Source organism: Petromyzon marinus (genome assembly GCF_048934315.1).
Source record: "Petromyzon marinus isolate PM22_M1 ecotype Great Lakes invasive population chromosome 76 unlocalized genomic scaffold, UKy_Petmar_22M1.pri1.0 chr76_unloc.3, whole genome shotgun sequence".
Taxonomy (NCBI): Eukaryota; Metazoa; Chordata; class Hyperoartia; order Petromyzontiformes; family Petromyzontidae; genus Petromyzon; species Petromyzon marinus.
In genome coordinates, this window is record NW_027422620.1 from 18,294 (window position 1) to 39,072 (window position 20,779).

Consider the following 20,779-nt stretch of genomic DNA (forward strand, 5'->3'; position numbering starts at 1 on the left):
ACCACACGTGAGAATTTATAACAGCAGTCTAATCATCTGAACCAAGGAACCCGGATAAAAACCCAAGCTCCGACCACCACAGCGAGAGCACACGCCGACTCCAAAAGTATAACAGAGGCACCGCCAGAGTCCAGCATTGAACCCATGACCTCCTGTGTACCGATCAAGGGAGATAACATCTTCTCAGCGGCAAATAGCAGCGAAACATTGCCTTAGCATTAAAATTATGGATTCACATCTCCAATAGAATATTTTGGGGAAACTATCTGAACGTGGTGCTCTGGATGGATGACTGCTTCTTCTCTGTCTTGTTTTATTTATCCACACAGTCTCAATGTAACTCTACATCTCTGTAAATAAACCACATTATACATATCAATCTAGCGTCCACGCAACGATCCCCTCCCCCTAGCCCACACACCCCCTCTTTCCCCCCCCCCCCTTGCCCCGTCCCCATTTCTTACCTAGAAACCTCTTACCATGGCATCTCTCACTTCAGTAGAAAAAACTTCTTGCTGTTGGGTTTCCCACCTGATGATGATTGCTTGTGTTGCAATAGAAACATCGTGATTTATTTTATACCTACGTGACTTTACCGAAAGAACCAAAGAGTATTATAAATATCAATAAATATATGTTGGCATATATATCTGACCATCAGTGAACATGAAATAAAACTCGTGTTCATAGCCCTGCACAAGTATCTGAGCCTTGGGACGCTAGTTCGACTCCCACTCATGGCCACCAACAATAGTGTTGATTATCTAAACCGGTTATGGGCTTCCCCTAGGTCGACTCAGCCTCAAATGATAAAATGGTGCGTTAATGCAGTTTGAATTGGTGCTGGCCACCCACCTTGTGTGCTGTGCCTGCCGTTATTAGGTGCTCACTAACAGCTCCATAAGTTTATTAAAGCGATATGGGGAATCGTTTTCTGTGTTTGGTAGATAAACCTTTCTAAAAACAAGATTTCCCATGTGGGTCGCTCGACCTATAAATTAATCAGGCGTAAAAATGTGATTTGATCAACTTCTATGGTTAACGGGACAGTCTATGTGTGGGTGATGTTTACATCCACGATAGCATGGTTGGCTAAGTGCAGTGCAAAATAAATTGAACATACAAACAACAACAGGACGTTTCCTTCATCTGACCACTGCTACATAGAAGTGACTTCTCTGTCCGTGGCCAGGAGCAGCTTCAAAGCCCATACATTTACTTTAGCCGATGATATCACAAGTGATGTCCACCGTTGTTGTACAGCAGCCCTTTTGACTGCATTCCATTGTAATGAGAGGCTGCCCTGCTGCAATTAACTCGTCACCACACTTGCGATCTAGAGGTCGATCCTTAGGCCTGGCATTTGGAGCGACGCTGCAAGCTTCTTAAATCTCACTGCCTCTGTCCACCCAGCTGCGTAAATGGATACAGCACAGTTGGTCGATCGGCAGGTCGCATGCGGTGGTGGGGTAAAGCGTGGGTAACTCCCACCTCTTCCAAGACATCTGGCCAGCATGGAAGAGTAGGCCAAATACATCACTTGAGACGGGCTCTCTCTAGAGCTCCGTGTAGCAAGAGGCCCTTCTGCCGGTGGTGGCAACAAGGGAAGCATCTTGCAGGGCTGCACCTTTACTGACCGCACCGTCATTGATAAACCACGACGTGCATGGGTCCACGTATGACATGCGAGTAGGGGGTCCACGTGCAGCGTGCGAGGATGCGAGGAGGGGATTCACGTGCAGCGTGCGAGCAGGGGGTCCACGAGCAGCGTGCGAGGAGGGGGTCCACGAGCAGCGTGCATGGAGGGGGGGCACTTGCGGCTTGTGAGGAGGGGGTCCAGGTGCGCCGTGAGTAGAAGGGGTCCATGTGCTGTGTGCGGGGATGTGACCCACGTGCGGCGTGTGAGGAGGGGGTCCAGGGATCTGTTAGACAATCTCTCTGAGACGGCGCTGCTGCGCGTCATCGTCGTCTCCATCGTTGACGAATGCTTTGTTGTCTCGACCAACAGCACCCCTCTTTGACTGCTGGCCCGACGACGACGACTCCACGTAGGAGAGCACGTGCAGGAGCGTGAACAACCTGAACGGGGGCAGAGGGGGGGCACAGAGAGGAAGGGGGAGGGGCACGGGGCGCCACGGTGGCAAAATGTCAGGAGGTAACGGGACAGACCTAGGAGCCAATGGTTGATTGACTGAGATGACTGACAATGCACCAGCTGTGACCCCTACTGTGCCAAATTGTTGTGTTTAGCTGCCCGGTGCTCTGCTTATGGATGCGAGCATCGCTCCTCTGCCCTCCATTATTGCTGGTGGGCGACTGCCTCCAACTGCCAAGTAGCATCTCCTCAGGAGTGGCCGATCTTGACACTGCTGGTACCAGTTATTGGCAAGTCCACTCATCTCTATATATCCTCTTGTACCATATCATTCCTTTTTTTCCCTAGCTGCTTTGTCATGCAGTGGCTAGGCATGGGGGCTACATGACCCAGCCAACACAGCCACGCTTGTGAGAGGAGCTCACCAATGGGAATGTGTCTAGATCTTTTAAGAATCTGTGAGCTCCTGACACAATCCAGTCTGGTTAAACCCAGGATGCATTGTAGGCAGGGTGACCTGAATGTTTCTAACCGGTGCAGATGTTACTTTAGTCACCTCAACATCCTTCTCGAAATAATAAAGGGAAGATATCAATGTGGTCAAAGAAAATCCGGAGCTTCGCATGGAATGACAAACAAGTAGTTTCCACCCAGTGTTACACAGCCGATGAAAAGAATGCTGCCCGACTGTTTCAGAGTGAGACCTCGGCTGCGAAACCGGAGCTGGTCATAAGCACACTGCCCACATTCACATAAAGGCAAAGACAAGGATCTCCTGGATAGCCTTAAGATACTGTTTGGGGCAAGTGCTGTCAGCGAGTGGCACCTATGAAGGCCGGTACGGCACAAGGGGGGAGGTCCAGGACCATTTCAGATAATCGTTACTGTTGTTGGTCACTGAGTCGGCATGCACACACACCCCCTATGGCCACGCATGGGTCGACCCCCTCCCCTCCTCCTCACCTGTGGTACAGCATGGCCAGGAACTGGACAATGAGCATGCTGGAGAAGGTGATGAGGAACATGAAGGCGAGGGGCGGCACGTCGATGACCGTCCCCTCGTTCTTCGTGCTCGGGATCTGGATGTAGAGGTCGGCTCCCACGAACTGCAGTGCCAGGGTCGCCACCAGCCACAGTGCATTGATCATGAAGTAGACGAAAGTGCCCTGCACGTTGGGACAGACAGACCAGGCCTGATTTACATTGCATTGGCCGAGTGGCGGGGGGGATGACCCCGGGCTGTTTATGGATCCCCTCTTTGTGCGTTCATTTTCCTCCCCCACTGTCCACTCTCGACGCAAAATGGTCACTTCTGTTGTTATTGTTTTATTGTTCATGTATTTTACAGGATTAGCGGATTATTGGAACAATTAACAATTAATTCGTAGGAATAATAAGGCATAGGTAATTCAATGTCTTTTAAATCTTCTTCTACCACATGCCAAGTACGGTAAGTACTCGCTTAACGCCTGCTGTTTGCACAACGCGTTGTCGCTGGAACGCAATTTTTCTGTTATCGAAGCATCTCTGGTACTCGCGATGACGCGTTGCCAGTACCTTGTTTCTTATCTCGAAGAGTTCCTGCTTCACGCGTTTCCTGTGATCGTCATCTTCCTCCAGAGGCTTGAGGTAGTCACTGATCATGCTCTTCCAAAACTCGTCTTCCTCCTATACATTTCCATCGACGGGACAGAAGGTTCACTTTGTGCGATTGTCCAAATAACAACTTACTCCGATGAATAATATTAATATTGTAATAGTAATAGGTTTTACCCTTTTTACTGGCACAAAAACTGACAACTTTATTTAAGGCATCATGTTTGCAATAACCACAACACATGCAATCAAAATGCAAACAAAAGAGACAACTCTGATAATAATATGCACTGTCCTTGAATTTGATTGGTCCACACCCGAGACGGCTTTTCTTAGAGCCTAGTCTCCACTGGTGTTAAATGCTCACCCCGAGCCCTCAATACTCTGATAGTCCGCTGTTTTTGAGTTGTACGCCTTTTGGCGTCTTCTGGTCCAACACCAGTGGAGACTAGGCTCTAAAAAAAGCCGTCTCGGGTGTGGACCAATCAAATTCAAGGACAGTGCATATTATTATCAGAGTTGTCTCTTTTGTTTGCATTTTGACTGCTTGTATTGTGGTTATTGCAAACATGATGCCTTGAATAAAGGTGTCAGTTTTTGTGCCAGTTAAAAGGGTAAAACCTTTTACTATATCTTGTTACTGGCAAAGGAGGTCTCATAATGTAAATGCTCACCCCGAGCCCTCAATACTCTGATAGTGCGCTGTTTTTGAGTTGTACGCCTTTTGGCGTCTTCTGGTCCAACACCAGTGGAGACTAGGCTCTAAGAAAAGCCGTCTCGGGAGTGGACCAATCAAATTCAAGGACAGTGCATATTATTATCTGAGTTGTCTCTTTTGTTTGCATTTTGACTGCTTGTGTTGTGGTTATTGCAAACATGATGCCTTGAATAAAGGTTTCAGTTTTTGTGAAAGTTAAAAGGGTAAAACCTATTACTATATCTTGTTACTGGCAAAGGAGGTCTCATAATGAAATTATTAATATTCTTGGTTCTTTTGGTAAAGTCACGTAGAAGGGAAACAATAAAATAATAAAAATATAAAACAATAAAATTCTTACGACATTTCGACTGCAACACAAGCAATCATCATCAGCTGTGAAAACCACATCAAGAAAATTTGAAACAAGTGGCGGTTTTATTAATGTTAGCACCATGTAGAGCAATTTTACAGTTTGTTCAGATGGACGAGTCCATCTATGTTCAGAAAAGATGAGGGGGGAGACGAACATAATGGATGCGGTCTGAAAGCCACCGTAAGCGTGAACAATCAATTAAGACCCGAAATGGTTTATCAAATCCTTCCAATGATTGCTAAGCCAGAATCCATCTTCTCGGTTGAAATTGTCTCTGTGTTTGTATATGTGGATAGCCTCATGAACGAATCTCTCATGGTAGCCAGATGGCTTGCAAAGAACCTCTGTCTTGGAGAAGTCAATGTCACGTGAGCCTACTGAATTATAAAGGGGATCTGCCACGGCCGAGGTATTGGTCCTACCGTGTTTTAGGTCTGCTTTGTGTTCACGAATGTCGTTTGGTTTCTCTAATGTAACTACTACCACAGATAATTTTGTTGTTTTATATTTTTATTATTTTATTGTTTCCCTTCTACGTGACTTTACCGAAAGAACCAAGACTATGAATCCCTGCAGTCACGAAGGCTTTAAATCAAAATTAATATTAATGGCAATTTGTAATGCCCAATCACTGCACAGTTATTTGCTCGCTTTCGACGAGAGACATAGGGAGGGATTCAGAGACACGAGGAGGAATCACATATAGATGGGAAGGCAGCAGCAATGCACACCATGAGACGGTGCTACCAACAATTGCCCAAGCTCTGCAGTCCTTTGCATATAAATGTGTTCTCGGCCAATTAATGATTTTTCACATGTGGCAGAAAACCGGAGCAACCGGAGAAAATGCAGGCGTGTGAGAGGGCAACATTATATCCTATACAGACGGAACAGGTGGATTTTACATTTGCTGTACCACCCGCTCCTGGCAAGCCATGGTGCGGCTCCTTTCTGACGCCCACTGGAACTGAAATTCACGGCATCTTCTCAGTGTGTGATCCACCAACCACGTGTAGCACCAGCGTAGCCACCACCACCTCCAAGAATCATGACATCACTTCCTTTCCACTGTCCAGAATTGTTATACAAATTGCACTGTCCTTGCATGAGATAAAAACTGCGAGTGGAACTCTCCCAGAACAATGCAGTGAAGCCCTACACGATAACTAGTGCTAAGGTACCTTTTTTCAAAGTTTAAAGCCACACATTAGAGGAACGCGCCACTTGTTTGATTGTCACAGAAAACGACACTCAGTCAACTGACGGCAATATTTGGACATCTGGCCAATGCGTTGAACAATTAAGCGAGACAGGCAGCCGGGGGAGGGGAATGATGACTTCTAAATTAATTGAGTTGCTTAGTACAAGAACCCCAACATTAATGTAAAATCTTAAACGTAAACATCTCGATATTATTTTGATAGATTTACTTATTTCAGTAGGAAGAGCCCAATTAGCTGCCAGGCAGTTTCCCGATATATTTTCTTCATTAAAGTTGGTTGTTATCTTCTGGGCACTTATACACGAACTAGGACAAAGATCAAAGATCCCCCGTGTAGTCTTAACAGACTGCTGGGGCACGTGCTGTTAGCGACCACCTCTGTAGGCCAGCACGGCACACGAGGAGGTGGGTGGCCAGCACCACGTCCGGCAACCTTTGTCTCTTCAATTTGGGATATTTATACACTACACCAGGTACTCATTTGAGGCTGAGTCGACCTAGGAGAGACATAGGACCGGTTCAGATAATCGTCACTGGTGTTGGTGACTGAGCGGGAATCGAACTCAGGTCGCTCGTTTCTAAGCGCAGTGTGTTAACCACTGCGCCACCACTCCCCACAACGTATATGTAGCACACGTACAAAGACCGACACAGACATAAAAACACACAGACATAAGGACACACAGACACAAGGACGTACCTGATCTAGGCTGCACCTCTGCGTGATGGCGTAACCCTGAGGCAGGACGTTCTCAAACATGACCTGCATCTTCTGGTGGCGCTGCCACACGAGGTCATGGCGCCCTGCAAGGGACAAAGGAGGATAGCGATGTGCGGTGCACTCCGACAGAGGCTCGGGAAAAAAGTTTACCGTGACTCAGCGAAGAGAGCTGCGCAGACGGTAGTGATTATTCTCATCGTTAGGCTGGTTTAGCCTGCAACAAAGTCTGGCTGAGTCGCAAGGCTCTGTGTTCATGAGGGTCTTACCAAGTTACCGTAGTAGAGGGGTGATGTTGCTGCTGAGTGCGGTCCAAATTAAGTGATTTGCAGTTATCTTTTTCAGAAGCGTAAAATTTTGGCCAATACCAATGACACATCGGAGGAAACTGGAGAAAAAGATGCCCATGCAGAACAGGGGGAGAGAATTCATCAATCTCCCACGCTTCTACTGCAGCAGCAGCAACATGCCCTCATTACAGAGTGCTTGCCAGAAATGAATCACAATAGCTTGCTAATCTCGTCCAGGAGCATTAACCATCACCCACACTTCGTTCATCCATTCATCGAACAAAGATGGTCACCGCATCGCGTGATTTCAGATGCGCGGTCTTGTTTAACTGACAAGCAATGACTTCGCCTTTAATTTTCGATTTAAAGCTTTCGTGACTGCATGGATTCGTATTCTTGGTTCTTTCGGTAAAGTCACGTAGAATGGAAATAAAATAATACAAATAAAACATAATAAAATAAAATTCTCACGACGTTTCGGCCACAACACAAGTAGCCTTCTTCAGGTGAAGGAACAGAACTGTCGGGACGACAGCACTTCAATGAACGCTGCTTAGATTCGCAGCATCTTTTAAGCTAGGTGGGAGAAGTAAAGTGCCTTGACTAAGGTGTTTACATATCAAACAATATAATTTAGCATTGAAATAGCAGTGTTAAAGTGTTGGATCAGCAGGGTGATAAAGTCAGAAATTAGCTTGTAACTGGGAGATTAGCATGATGTTAATGTGAGGGATTAGCATGTGACTGGTCACGGAAATAGCTATGTTAAAGTCGAAGTTTATATATCAACAGAGGCATTTAGTATATGGACGCTAAAGGACTGCAACTACCCAACTATCATACAATAAACCGATGTGAAAAACTAAGTATAAACTACATCAATGTTATCAATAAACTCTATATACTCTCCAATCAGCTGAGCTACTAACAATAAGTCTTATACATTACAATTCCATATGGCGAAAAAATGGGTGGCGGTTTTTTCTTTTCAACGTTAGCACCACGGAAAGCGACGAGCTTTGTTCAGACGGACGAGTCCATCTATGCTTGGAACGGAGGAGGGGAGAGAAACATCCACGATGCGCTGCTCTGTCCTGTGTTGCGTTACAACTATTTTATAAACTAGACTACTATATATTGCAATGTTATACCTTCCACATATACAAACACAGAGACAATTTCAACCGAGAAGATGGATTCTGGCTTAGTAACCATTGGAAAGACGTTATAAACCATTTCAGTTCTTAATTGATTCTATTTTACGGTGACTTTCAGACTGCAGTCCATTCCCTGTCATTGCCTCTAAATACCGTTCACACAACGGTCAAAGGTATAGCATGTTGTATAATAAATAGTATAACATTGTAATGTTTAACATAATTCATAAGGCAATATATGGTATCGTAATTATATAGTGAATATACAGCAGTGTGGTATACAGTAGGGTTGGTAGAATAATACATAGTGTAATATTACAAGTATATTTTACAGTCTAAAGTATAGGGTAGTGTATAGTAACGCATTGTATAATTTAATGGTGGGTTTGTCTATGGCAGTGTATATTATGGTGTATAGTCGTGTAATGTAGAAAAAAGTTTAGTTGGAGACATATCAATATAATGCATAATGTTAGAGCTTACATTGGGCGTATACGATATTATACAGTGTAGTTTAGATTGGAAGGTATAACATTGCAATGTATTGTAGTCTAGTTTATAACATAGTTGTAACGCAACATAGGACAGAGCAGCACATCGTGGCTGTTTCTCCCCCTCCTTCGTTCCGAGCATAGATGGACTCGTCCTTCTAACAAAGCTCGTCGCTTTCCGTGGTGCTAACGTTGAAAAGAAAAAAAACCGCCACTCATTTTTTCGCCATATGGCATTGTAATGTATAACGACTGATTGTTAATAGCTCAGCTGTTTGGAGAGTAAATAGAGTTTATTGATAACACTGATGTAGTTTAAATTTTAGTTTTTTATTAGTTTACTATATGGTATTCATTATATAGTGTAGTGTATACCCAGTTACTTTATGTTAATAGCTCAACTTATTGAAGAATATATTGATTACATTTATTGTATTGATGTAGTTTATACTTAGTTTTTCACATCGGTTTATTGTATGATAGTTGGGTAGTTGCAGTCCTTTAGCGTCCATATACTAAATGGCTCTGTTGATTTGTAAACTTTGATTTTAACATAGCTATTTCCGTGACCAGTCACATGCTAATCCCTCACATTAACATCATGCTAATCTCCCAGTTACATGCTAATTTCTGACTTTAACACCCTGCTGATCCAACACTTTAACACCGCTATTTCAATGCTCAATTATCCTGTTTGATATGTAAACCCCTTTGTCAAGGCACTTTATTTCTCCCACCTAGCTTAAAAGACGCTGCGAATCTTAGCAGCGTTCATTGAAGCGCTGTAGTCCCGAGAGTTATGTTCCTTCACCTGAAGAAGGCTACTTGTGTTGTGGCCGAAACGTCGTGAGAATTTTATTTTATTTTTATCATTTTATTTCCATTCTATGTGACTTTAACGAAAGAACCAAGAAGGCTTTGCCTTTGTTTGATGAAAATATTACCTTTGGTATGGAGGGCGAGGTCTGTGTCTGATTGCTCTGGAGGTCGACTTTTGCTCTCTACTTCTTCTGGATGCTCTGTCTGAGTGATCGTGATGTCTTCTAGTCTCGTCTCTGCTCCTTCTGAATGCTCCATCTGAGTGTTTGCGATGTCCTCTTCTCTCGACTCGATCTCTGCTCCTTCAGGATGCTCCGTCCCAGTGCTCGTGATGCCCTGTCGTTTCTTCTCGCTCTCTACTCCTACTGGATGATCTGTCTGAGTGCTCGCGATGTCCTCTGGTCTCGTCTCTGCTCCTTCTGGATGCTCCATCTGAGTGTTTGCGATGTTCTCTCCTCTCGACTCGATCTCTGCTCCTTCATGATGCTCCGTCTTAGTGCTCGCGATGCCCTGTCGTCTCTCCTCACTCTCTACTCCTTCTGGATGATCTGTCTGAGTGCGCACGATGTCCTCTGGTCTCGTCTCTGCTCCTTCTGGATGCTCCATTTGAGTGTTCGCGATGTCCTCTCCTCTCGCCTCGATCTCTGCTCCTTCTGGATGCTCCATCTGAGTGCTCGTAGTGTCCTGTTGTCTGGCCTCAATTGGACGCAGCTTCATCTCTCTGTCGAGTTCCACCGCGCACGACTCCACTCGGCTGGGAGGGACGATGATAAACTATTAAACTAAACCATTATTTTTATTTTACCATGTAAGGCCCACTGAGCTATAAAGCTTTTTTGTAGAATCGACCTGAATGTCACAAATTATAACTCAATGAGCGGCTTATCACGTGGAAATTACAGCAGCCAAATACTCTTATCACATGATGATTCTAAATGAGGAGGGAAAAAATCAGGGGACCCGGAGTAAAATCCACACCAACATGGGGAGAGAAAGGAATAGACGCAGACTCCATATAGGCAACAGGCATCGTCAGGTTTGGGATCGAAGCCACTACCTCCTGCATACCAGGGGAGGTAGTTAACATCTAGCCACCACGTCGCCTAAGATACAAGCACAACTAGAATCACAGTTGATAAGTTGAGACAAGACTCAGTATTGACTTGAGTAAAATGTTACGTTGTAAATCCTCCTCCACCCGACACAGCCAATCAATAATCAGAATTTGTATTTCTACTGCAGGAGGAGTCCGATGAGCTATGAACGTCTTTTCACAGATGTCCAGTAGGTGTAGGGGATTAGAAAGTTAGAAAATAAAAGATAGCAGTGCTAAGTATAGGAAAGATGAGAAAATAAATAAGTATATGAGTGCAACTTGCATGAGTACATCACTTACTGCCAATTTTTCAATACTAAATGCATAATTTGGGGCAAGGCAGCAAAACAACAATCCCAAACCACACCAAGATAACACAGTCCTTCAATAATATTGGACATAAACATTGAACTATCGATACACGAGAGGTAAGGATCAAAGTTAAAAGCATGGCTACAGGCTCTCAGTGAGGTGGTGGCACCTTGAGCTGTCATCCTCCTGACTCAGCGCCGAGTATTTCTTCGGATGGACGCTGATCCTCCACTGGAAGCAGTCCCACTCGAGTGGCAGTATACAGCATTTCGTTCCATTCAAACGATGCTTGCGTTCCTTCTTCTGCTGGGACAGGAGGATGGGCATTGTGCTGAAGGCAGGGTCCTTCAATTATATCAAACCAGTGGGAAGCGCACACAAGCTGGAAGGCAGTTTCAGCTGCTCAGTGGACTGGCGCCAATAACTGTCCAAGCTCTGCGGTCCTCCATGTATGAAGATTTTATTGGCCAACAGGAAACCAAAGCACCATGGAATAGACCCACAAATGCGAGGGGGAAACATTGCGTTCTATTCAGATGGAACAGATAGAGTCCATAATTGTCATACTGCATTCTCCTGGAAAGTCAGTGAATGACTCCTCCTCGATACCCACCGTGTTGGATTAATGGACACGAGTGGCACAGCCACCACCACCGTTCTTGTCAAGAAACATAAACGATAATTTTGCAAACTCCGGTCATCCTCTCATCAGTGGATTTTGGCTAACCATTGAACAAAGACAGTGACCACATTGCGTGCTTTTGGGTGCGCTTGTGCGTCCATCTGGAACCCTCTTCCTTCCAATATGAGAAAGCAATTGGAGCTATGCACTTTTAAATCATTACATTGAAAACTAATTTCTTAAAAACTGCTCTTTGTGTTTAGAAACTTTCCTTCCTTCGCACCTCCAATTAGCACAGTTGGCTACACATGGTGTGAAAGAAGTTCAACATACATACATCTGGACCAGTCCTTGGCCTTCCCTAGATTGGCTCAGCCTCAAAAATAGCCAAATGTGGTGTAGTAAACATGACAACAATGGAGACAAAGGCGGCCGGGCATGGTGCTGGCCACCTACCCCCTTATGTGCCATTCCGGACTTCACAGGTGCTACTCGCTAACAGCACTTGCCCCAACGGTCGGTTAAAAGCTACATGGGGGATCGCTGCCTTCGTCTTGGCGGGGGTTGGGGGCATATGTTACACTTTTTTTGCAATGTACGTAGCCAATCATGCTAATTGGAGGTGCGGGACGGAGCAACAGAGGAGAATGGAGCGACACTCCAAATAACGTTCGACCCAAAAACAACAACGACAATAACGATAACACACAAAGTAACTCACCTTCTTGGGGGAGGGCTCAGAAGGCGCCTTGGTTTCACGCGTGCCCCATGATACGTTGTACATGTTGACCAATGAGTAGATGAGCAGCAGCAGGTATCCCGTGGGAATGCAGATGAGGTACAAGAATCCGTGCACGATGCAGAAGAACTCGCGCGGGTGCAGCACCGCGGCGATGAGATGGATGCCCGCGAGAGTGATGAAGAAGATGCCGCTGGGTGTGAGGATACCGTTCTTGACAATGTCGCCGACCATAGCGAGCAGCGTGCCCGTCATGAGGAACATGTAGATCACGGTGAGCACCATGGCCACCTTAAAAAATTACCAGGTATAAAGCTCTTTTCAGAAGCCACCTGGCCACAAATGATAGATCAACGTAGTGGCTCATCACGTGGTAATGTATATCAGCAACCAGATTAAATGTGGAGGGAAGATAGAGAGAACACGTGGACTCCAAATACATAACAGGCGTTAAGGTCGGGATAGGGATCGAACCCACGACCTCCTGTATACTATGCGAGGGAGTTAACATCTCACCATCGCAGGAGGAGACCTTAGCCATCGGCGTCACCATCGTCCTTTTTGTCCAACCACCACCACTTCTTGGGAGTTACTTTGCATTTATTCCGCACTTTTCCACAAAGTACTCAATACCCTGCACTTTGCAAACAACAACAAAATAATGATAGCTCATTGTTCTTCTGGGTTCTTTCGGTAAAGTCACGTAGAATGGAGATGAAATAATAAAAATAATAATAACAGAATAAAATTATCACAACGTTTCGGCCACAACACAAGTAGCCTTCCTCAGGTGAAGAAACAGGACTGTCTGGAAGACAGCGCTTGAGTGAACCCTGCCAAGCATGGCAGCGTCTTTTAAGCTGTGTGGAAGGAACAGAACACCTTGACAAAGCAGTTTACATATAAATTAGCATGTAACTGGGGGATTAGCATGATGTTAGTATGAGGGATTAACACCACGGAGAGCGACGAGCTTTGTTCAGACGGACGAGTCCATCTGTGTTCGGAACAGAGGAGGGGGAGGAAGAGGAGGAAACAGCCACGGTGCGCTGCTCTATCATGTGTTGCGTTATAACTATGCTATAAACTAGCAGTTCACATAGTGATGGGGTCGCACTAACTCACCGTGGAGAAATCTGCGTGAAAGTCCTGAGCGACTCATTAACAATCACATAATTCAAGCTGCTGCTTGTGAAAATAACGAACAGCATGTGGGGGCTTACGCTAGCTGTCGTCTATCGACCGTCGACTTCACAGCTGTCAGAATTATTTTCCTAGCTTTCTGGTCTGCGAGACTGTGAGACATTTGGCTCTCGCTATATCATCTGTGGTGACCAGAACTGTCCCGGACCGACTGGTTTTTATGGTAAAATCAACAGTGATCTCGCCGAAACGTTCGACAGTCAGTTAAACCCAGCACGTCAGCGGTGCAACATGCCGCTCAGGAAGTATACTGGATCACACCTTCACATACGTCGTAACTTTAAACGACGTTCTTATGTCACTGTTGTATCGAAGATAAGAACGTCAGATCAGTCTTGTGACGTGCAAAATGGCATTACAAATTATTTGCCCACCCATCACAACGATATCATACAGGAACTGAAAACGACTAACCCACGATGCTTTCAGTCAGAAGATCCGGTCATCATTGGCGAGTCTGAATAATGCATCGACGGTCTATTCATTTGCAGCTCAATTAGAACATGACATCATCGCTATCTTTGATGAACGTGTGTCCATCCAAACAAGCACACAGAGAACGGGAAAGCACGAAGTGACTTACTGTCACTGGAGGCGATACTGTGAAGAAGACGCGGAGGAGGCTGGGGTGTCTTTGAAAGAAAACTAGTTTTCAGATTGTCCGACTTGCTTACAGAGCCGCCTACAGATTTGAAAACTAGCTCATTATTGAGTCTCGCAGACTGTTCTATGGTCTGTGCATCACTGAGTCAGTTTCCGACCCCGTGCTCTGTGGCGCATTGTGAAGGGTCTGTTGCACTCCAACCACATCAACCAGTCAGCCGGTTCTGTGCACAGTACTTGCAACGTTCTTCGCCAATAAAGTGATGATTAAGACGGCAGTTTCTAACTTGCAAGCAACGCATTCTCCTGGTCTGTCATGTGAGTTTGATCAACCTGATAACCAACGCAAAACTTGAGACCCTGGCACCATCGTTAGTAGCAGAGGTGTCAATGTTCATTGCCCAGCTGCCAAATAAGACATCGCCGCTCGACTCCGTCCAGATATAAATTCTCAAATAATGCTTGGACGTACTTGCGCCGCTGATTGTCCACTTGGCAAATATTTCATTCAGTGAGGGCTGTTTTCCAGACCATTGCAAAATGGCGCAGGTAACACTGCTTCTGAAAAAGTTGGCTTGAGCCATAGTGACCATCCAGACTATCACCCGATCTCAAACCTGAGTACAATTTCAGAGGTTATTGAGCGCCTGTGTCTGAAGCGGTTAATTCCCTACGTCACTGGGATGGGCAAATTCAACCCATTCTAGTCGGTGTACCGACAATTCCACAGTCCTGAGATGACTCTACTAGATGTCACTGTTGACCTCTAAAAGATCATGGATGACCGGTGCATTGCAGCATTGGTTGGCCTCGATTTCTCAGCCACCTTCGACACCATTGACCATGAGATACTCATTGAGCAGATAAGGTCAAGGTTCGGTGTATCGGGTATGGCACTGAAGTAGATTGAGTCATACCTGAATGGTGGATTACAGTTTGTCAAGCCATGCCTAGTCGGCATACCACAGGGTCCGCCTTCGGGCCCTATTAATTTTCAATATAAGTCTCTCCGATCGCCGATATCATCTCAATATGAAGTTCTATATATATGCTGATGACTCACAATTGTACACCGCAATGAAGTGCAAGTTAAATGTGGAGAGCATCGGCAACCTCGAAGATTGCAAGCGAGCGGTGCACGTGTGGTTTGCATGAAACGAAATTGTGCGAGGATCAGGTGTGGCAGTCGCAGACTCAAGGATTCAGATTGTGATTAAAATAGCCTCGGCGTAACTCGACCAGAATATGTCAGTTGATCACCCCATGCAAAATGTAGTCAATTTCTGTGATTTTCATATCAGGGCTCACGACACATTCGACCACTATTGAGCAGTGACATAACCACCGCGGTGATGTGTAGCATAGTATCGATAAGGCACAATTATTGCAACACAACGCTTTATGGGACGTTGGCACGTGTTGTAACGGGCATTGCAAGACCTGACCATGTTCATCCAGTGCTCGCCGAGCTGCTTTAGCTTCCAGTTGCCGACCAAATACATTGTTATAAGGTCGTACTCGTAACACAAAAAGAGCGTGCCACAAATGAACTACAATACCTTGATAACCACATCAAGGAGCATAAACAATCACGCGATCTCCAGCTATCCTCGCAGTGGCTTTTGGCTAGCCATCGAACAAAGACCGTTACCGCATCACAAGCTTTCAGATGCGCTTCTGCGGCCATCTGGAACGATATTCCTTCCGATGTTAGGAAGCCACTGTAGTTTGCACTTTTAAATCATGTAGATTGAAAACTAATTTCTTTAAGACTGCTTTTTGTGTTTAGTTTTTTGTACGTCCCCTGCACCTCTGATGAGCAAGGTTGGCTACGTACGGTGCCAAAGAAGTTCAACATATATACGTGCATTGTGTTTCATTTGTGGCAAGCACGCTGTGTGTAATGAGTGCCACGTGCTTCTGCAGAAGAAGCGTGGGTGCCCACCTTGATCTGCGTGTCCGGCTTCGTTTTGAAGCAGACGGCGATGTATAGAGCAGGCGGAACGATGGAGATGAGAAGTGCCCAGTTTTGGTCCATTTTGAAAACGAAGGTGAAGCAACCTGAGCACCGGCACGCGACAAAAACCACACGAGCTGAATACCATCATTAACACATTCCTGCGGAGGGAGCTGGTAGGAACGTTGGGTTGCTCGGTCAATGGCCAGGGTCAACGGTGGCGTAGTGTATTCCGCAAATATGCCTGACTGTGAGGGCAGACACAAGCTGGTGTGAGTAGGTTAAATGTTGAGTTTTATAAGGGCACCACGGAGTGACCAGCCCCTCCCCACCCCTCCCACCCCCCACCCAGCCCCACCCTCCCCACCCCCCACCCAGCCCCACCCTCCCCACCCAGCCACACCCTCCCCACCCAGCCCCTCCCAGCCCCTCCCCACCCAGCCCCTCCCCACCCTCCCCTCCCCACCCAGCCCCTCCCAACCCTCCCCTCTCCACCCAGCCCCACCCCTCCCATTTTATTCGGGTGTCCGGATACAAGTGAACAGACATCCACAGACATACACAATTAATCCCCTGCCTCCTGTGAATTAATCCCATTTGGGCTTCCAGTCCACTACGTTTCCTATCAGTAATGCCCACTAGGAGCGCATTTGTTATATATATACGGGTGTCTGGATACACGTGGACAGACATCCACAGACATACACAATTAATCCCCTGCCTCCTGTGATAATCCCGGTTGGGCTTCCAGTCCACTACGTTTCCTACCAGTAATGCCCACTAGGAGCGCATTTAATATATATATATCCGGGTGTCCGGATACACGTGGACAGACATCCACAGACGTACACAATTAATCCCCTGCCTCCTGTGAATAATCCCGGTTGGGCTTCCAGTCCATACAAGGGCACCACGGGGTGACCAGCCCCTCTCCACCCAGCCCCACCCAACCCAGCCCGAACCCTCCCCACACAGCCCCTCCCCACCCTCCCCTCCCCACCCAGCCCCTCCCCTCCCTACCCTCCCCTCTCCACCCAGCCCCACCCCTCCCACGTGGACAGACATCCACAGACATACACAATTAATCCCCTGCCTCCTGTGAATTAATCCCGGTTGGGCTTCCAGTCCACTACGTTTCCTACCAGTATCATCTCATCACCACAACCACCACCATCATCACCACCATGATTGACAACGACAATCGTTCAATCAGCTGTAAAGAAAAGAGTGCACTCAGATGAACAGAATCGTGCAGCCTGTGTGTATAGAATTTTTGGCTGAAAGAAACATGCAGCAGTTTGAATACCCTGGTACACAAGCAATACGACTCGAAATATTTTTAAAACGCAAGCAGTGCGCATACGTTATGATGAGAGGATTAACACGACCACTCACTTTGAGGTTGTGTGCGTTACACACCCAACGATGGCCAATTGTTATCGTAAAATATTTGCAATCAAAAATCTCGTGAAAGGAACAACTCTGAGTGACGACTTGAAGCCATGCACGACTGTGAGCAGAAGTGTCCCAAGTTCACTTTTTTTTAAAACGAAACTATTTTTAATATACCAGATAAGGCCCACTGAGCTATGTAGCTCTTCTTCATAAGCAACTTGGCCACAAATTATAGCTGAACGAAGTGGCTTATTACGTAGAAATTTATAGCAGCCAAATACTCAACGCGTGATGTTGATTCTAAATGTGGAGAGAAAAACCGGAGAACCCGGATAAAAATCAACACAACCACGAGGAGAGACATGCGAACTCCAAATATACAGGCGTCAGGGTCGGGTTCGAACCCATGACCTCCTGTATACCAGGCGAGGGAGTTAACGCCTCTCCACCATGGCGACGTCTCTTTTGATGTAGTCCCTGCATCAAAAGAATGAACCCGGGTAAATAAAAAAAAAACCTAAGACATATGGAAACCCGAATTCACCTGCAATCATGAGACAGACGGTGGCCGGACCCATGATGGAGGTGGCCGTGTAGATGATCTGATAAAGAATATAGAGCCGAGAGATGGACGGGTTCTTCTTGGCCATGCGGACGCCATTTTCCAGGATGCTGAAGGTGTTCGCCATCGTGGATGGGCCCCAACGCCTCCGCTGGTTGAAGAACTCCTTGAATTCCTGCGGGGCGTTGGTGTAGGCGTCCGATCCGGCACAGTACTCGACGCGCCAGCCCTGCTGCAGCATCAGCGTGCACAGCCAGCGGTCCTCACCTGCACCAACGAATGGAAGAGGGGACGTCCGCGAGGTAGAGGGTAACCGGCTCATAATACCCACAGCCGGCACCAGCTCCTGGCCGAGCGGCATATCTCTGTAGCTGCACCGGCAGTAGCTGTCTGCAATTATCTCTCTCTCTGCATCTCCCACTGCTGCATACGCAGGAGCCACAGCAACTACATCCAACCAGCATCATCCACCTTCAAGAACCCGACTCTCATCTCAATGCTCTCACCTTGATTTGAAGCTTTCGTAACTGCAGGAATCCATACACTTTGGTTCTTTCGGTAAAGTCACGTAGGTATAAATAAAATAAAATAAAACAAATCACGACGTTTCGATCGTGATGCTCTCACCTGTCTATGGTCTCAACCGTCCAGGCTCTCAACTAGTTCATAGTGGTATATGAGGGACTTTGACCTTTCGTCTCTGAGTTCTCGATGGAATATTATGTCCAGTTTGCGTAGTGTGCATGTTGCATTAATCATGAATTGCTGCTGTAAGTGCGTCTCTTCCCCAGCTTGCTCACTCCACTGCTGGCAAAGGAGCTCGGAAACATTCCCTCACTCGTGGCATTTTTGGCCTCCTCTCTACAAGCTCGCCAGACGTCTTCGAAAGAGATCTGAATACCCACACCTTAGAGTCGCCACACGCGACCTCCCGATCAACTGCGTCGTGAACCCATTCATACAGAGGGCGTGGTGGGGAGGGGAGCTGTGCATAAAAGTCAGACTCAGAAGGCAGAGAGCAACGTTGTAATGATTCATGATTCGCTCATTGTGAGTCCGATCATCGTGCAGGTACTATAATATCAGAGTCATTCAAGTTGTCAATTGGGCGAATGTCAATAGATTGTTTTTTTTATAAGTGAAATGTAAATAAATAAAATATTATTTATTAATATTTACGTAAACATTTTTTTATATTTTGCTTACCTTTCAATATTCGGATTTTGCTAATTAAACCAAAATCGACGTAGTTTCCCCATGACCTAACAACCTTACCCGATTGGCTCTGTCGGGTGTTGGACGCTTATAGTTAAAACAAATTTACACTAAACCTACACGACAATCTAATCCAGCATGAATGAATTGTGAATCATGAATATTGGTCGTGAAAGTCTACGTATTAAATTGATGTTGCGGGGTCTTTGCCCAAGTATTACCACGATACAGTGAGGGAAAAAAATACTTGATCCCCTGCTGATTTTGTATGTTTGCCCACTGACAAAGAAATGATCAGTCTATAATTTGAATGGTAGGTTTATTTGAACAGTGAGAGACAGAATAACAACAAAAAAATCCAGAAAAACGCATGTCAAAAATGTTATGAATTGATTTGCATTTTAATGAGGGAAATAAGTATTTGACCCCTCTGCAAAACATGACTTCGTACTTGGTGGCAAAACCCTTGTTGGCAATCACAGAGATTCTAAGCACGTGATGTTGCATCTAAATGAGGGAAAAACTACAGGACCCTTAGAAAGTCTACGCAACCATGGGGAGAGAGACGCAAATTCCAATATACGCGCGTCAGGGTCGGGATGGAACTTACGACCTCCTGTATACCAGGCTTGGGAGTTAACATCTCGCCAGCGTGACATGTATACATGTTGAACTTCTTTCGCACCACACGTAGCCAACCGTGCTAATAGGAGGTGCGAGATCCAAACACACGTCGACGCTTACCTTGGTCGTACTGGATGTACTGCAGGGCCTCGGTGGCCACTGTGGTGTAGGTCTTGAGGACGTTGTCGTCCATGATGGCCTTGGCTCGGAAGAGGCTGAAGCAGCCAGGGCTGCAGAGAACGCAGCCCATCACGTGCTCGGCCGTCTTCTGTAGCCAGTGGCCTACCGCGTACTCGAACTTCTGGTACCAGACGAGCGGCCCTGTCGGTGTATAAACAATTGTGGTTAATTGGCTGAACGCAACTCAAAGTGAAAACCCAATGGAGCAGTCCTACGATTCAGGTGTGGCTTTCTTGGATACATTTATGTTGTACGTATGTTGTTTATATATGTTGTATGTGGGTTATATTTTGGTGTTGTGTATTGTATTCATGCTGTATGTACGTTGTATGTATATGTGCTGAAAAAGGACTGTGGGTTTTGCATTGGAACCACAACCAAAGGACGTTTTTTTGTAAGTATGGAGAACGAGGTTAAAACTTTGAATTCCGAGATTGGGAGGAAATGTAATTGCGGACTACGGGGGATTAAGGGCGAGTCAAGAGGAGGGGTGGGGAAGTACAGGAGGAGGGAGAGGGAATAGGCAGGTGGGCAATGGAGGGGAAGATCGGAAACATTTGGGGGTGGAGAGGAAGGGAGGGGTTGGATGAAGAGTGGACGGCTAGAGGGTAGGGAAGGGAATGCTGGGGAGACGAAAGGAGGGGGTTATGAGAGAGGGCAGGAGTTGAGGAAGAGAAGCAAGCCGGGAAGAGCGATCCAGGAGGCCACGGTGGGAAAGCGGGAGGGCAGGGAGCAGAGGGATGGGTGGGGTCAAGTAAAAAAATACATGCTCTTTGAATTATTCTCCTGTTTTAATTGCGTATTTGTTAT

General features: G+C 46.1%; 1 protein-coding gene across 2 annotated transcripts in view; it reads right to left on the reverse strand.

Annotated features, from left to right (window-relative positions):
- Positions 1–452: 452 nt before the first annotated feature.
- LOC142908208 (uncharacterized) overlaps positions 453–20,779 on the reverse strand; it is a 38,924-nt gene continuing 18,597 nt past the window's right edge. The window contains exons 7-16 of one of the 2 annotated variants that reach the window (XM_076058549.1): positions 19,910–20,110; positions 17,933–18,217; positions 15,982–16,097; positions 12,213–12,521; positions 11,039–11,172; positions 9,587–10,215; positions 6,687–6,790; positions 3,653–3,763; positions 3,059–3,261; positions 453–2,079 (exon numbers count right to left, since the gene is read on the reverse strand). In XM_076058549.1, coding sequence (XP_075914664.1) covers positions 1,926–2,079; positions 3,059–3,261; positions 3,653–3,763; positions 6,687–6,790; positions 9,587–10,215; positions 11,039–11,172; positions 12,213–12,521; positions 15,982–16,097; positions 17,933–18,217; positions 19,910–20,110 — 2,246 coding nt within the window. In that variant the 3' untranslated portion in view covers positions 453–1,925. Of the gene's footprint in view, positions 2,080–3,058; positions 3,262–3,652; positions 3,764–6,686; positions 6,791–9,586; positions 10,216–11,038; positions 11,176–12,212; positions 12,522–15,981; positions 16,098–17,932; positions 18,218–19,909; positions 20,111–20,779 lie in introns of both variants that reach the window. The other variant, XM_076058548.1, reaches the window with a different exon arrangement.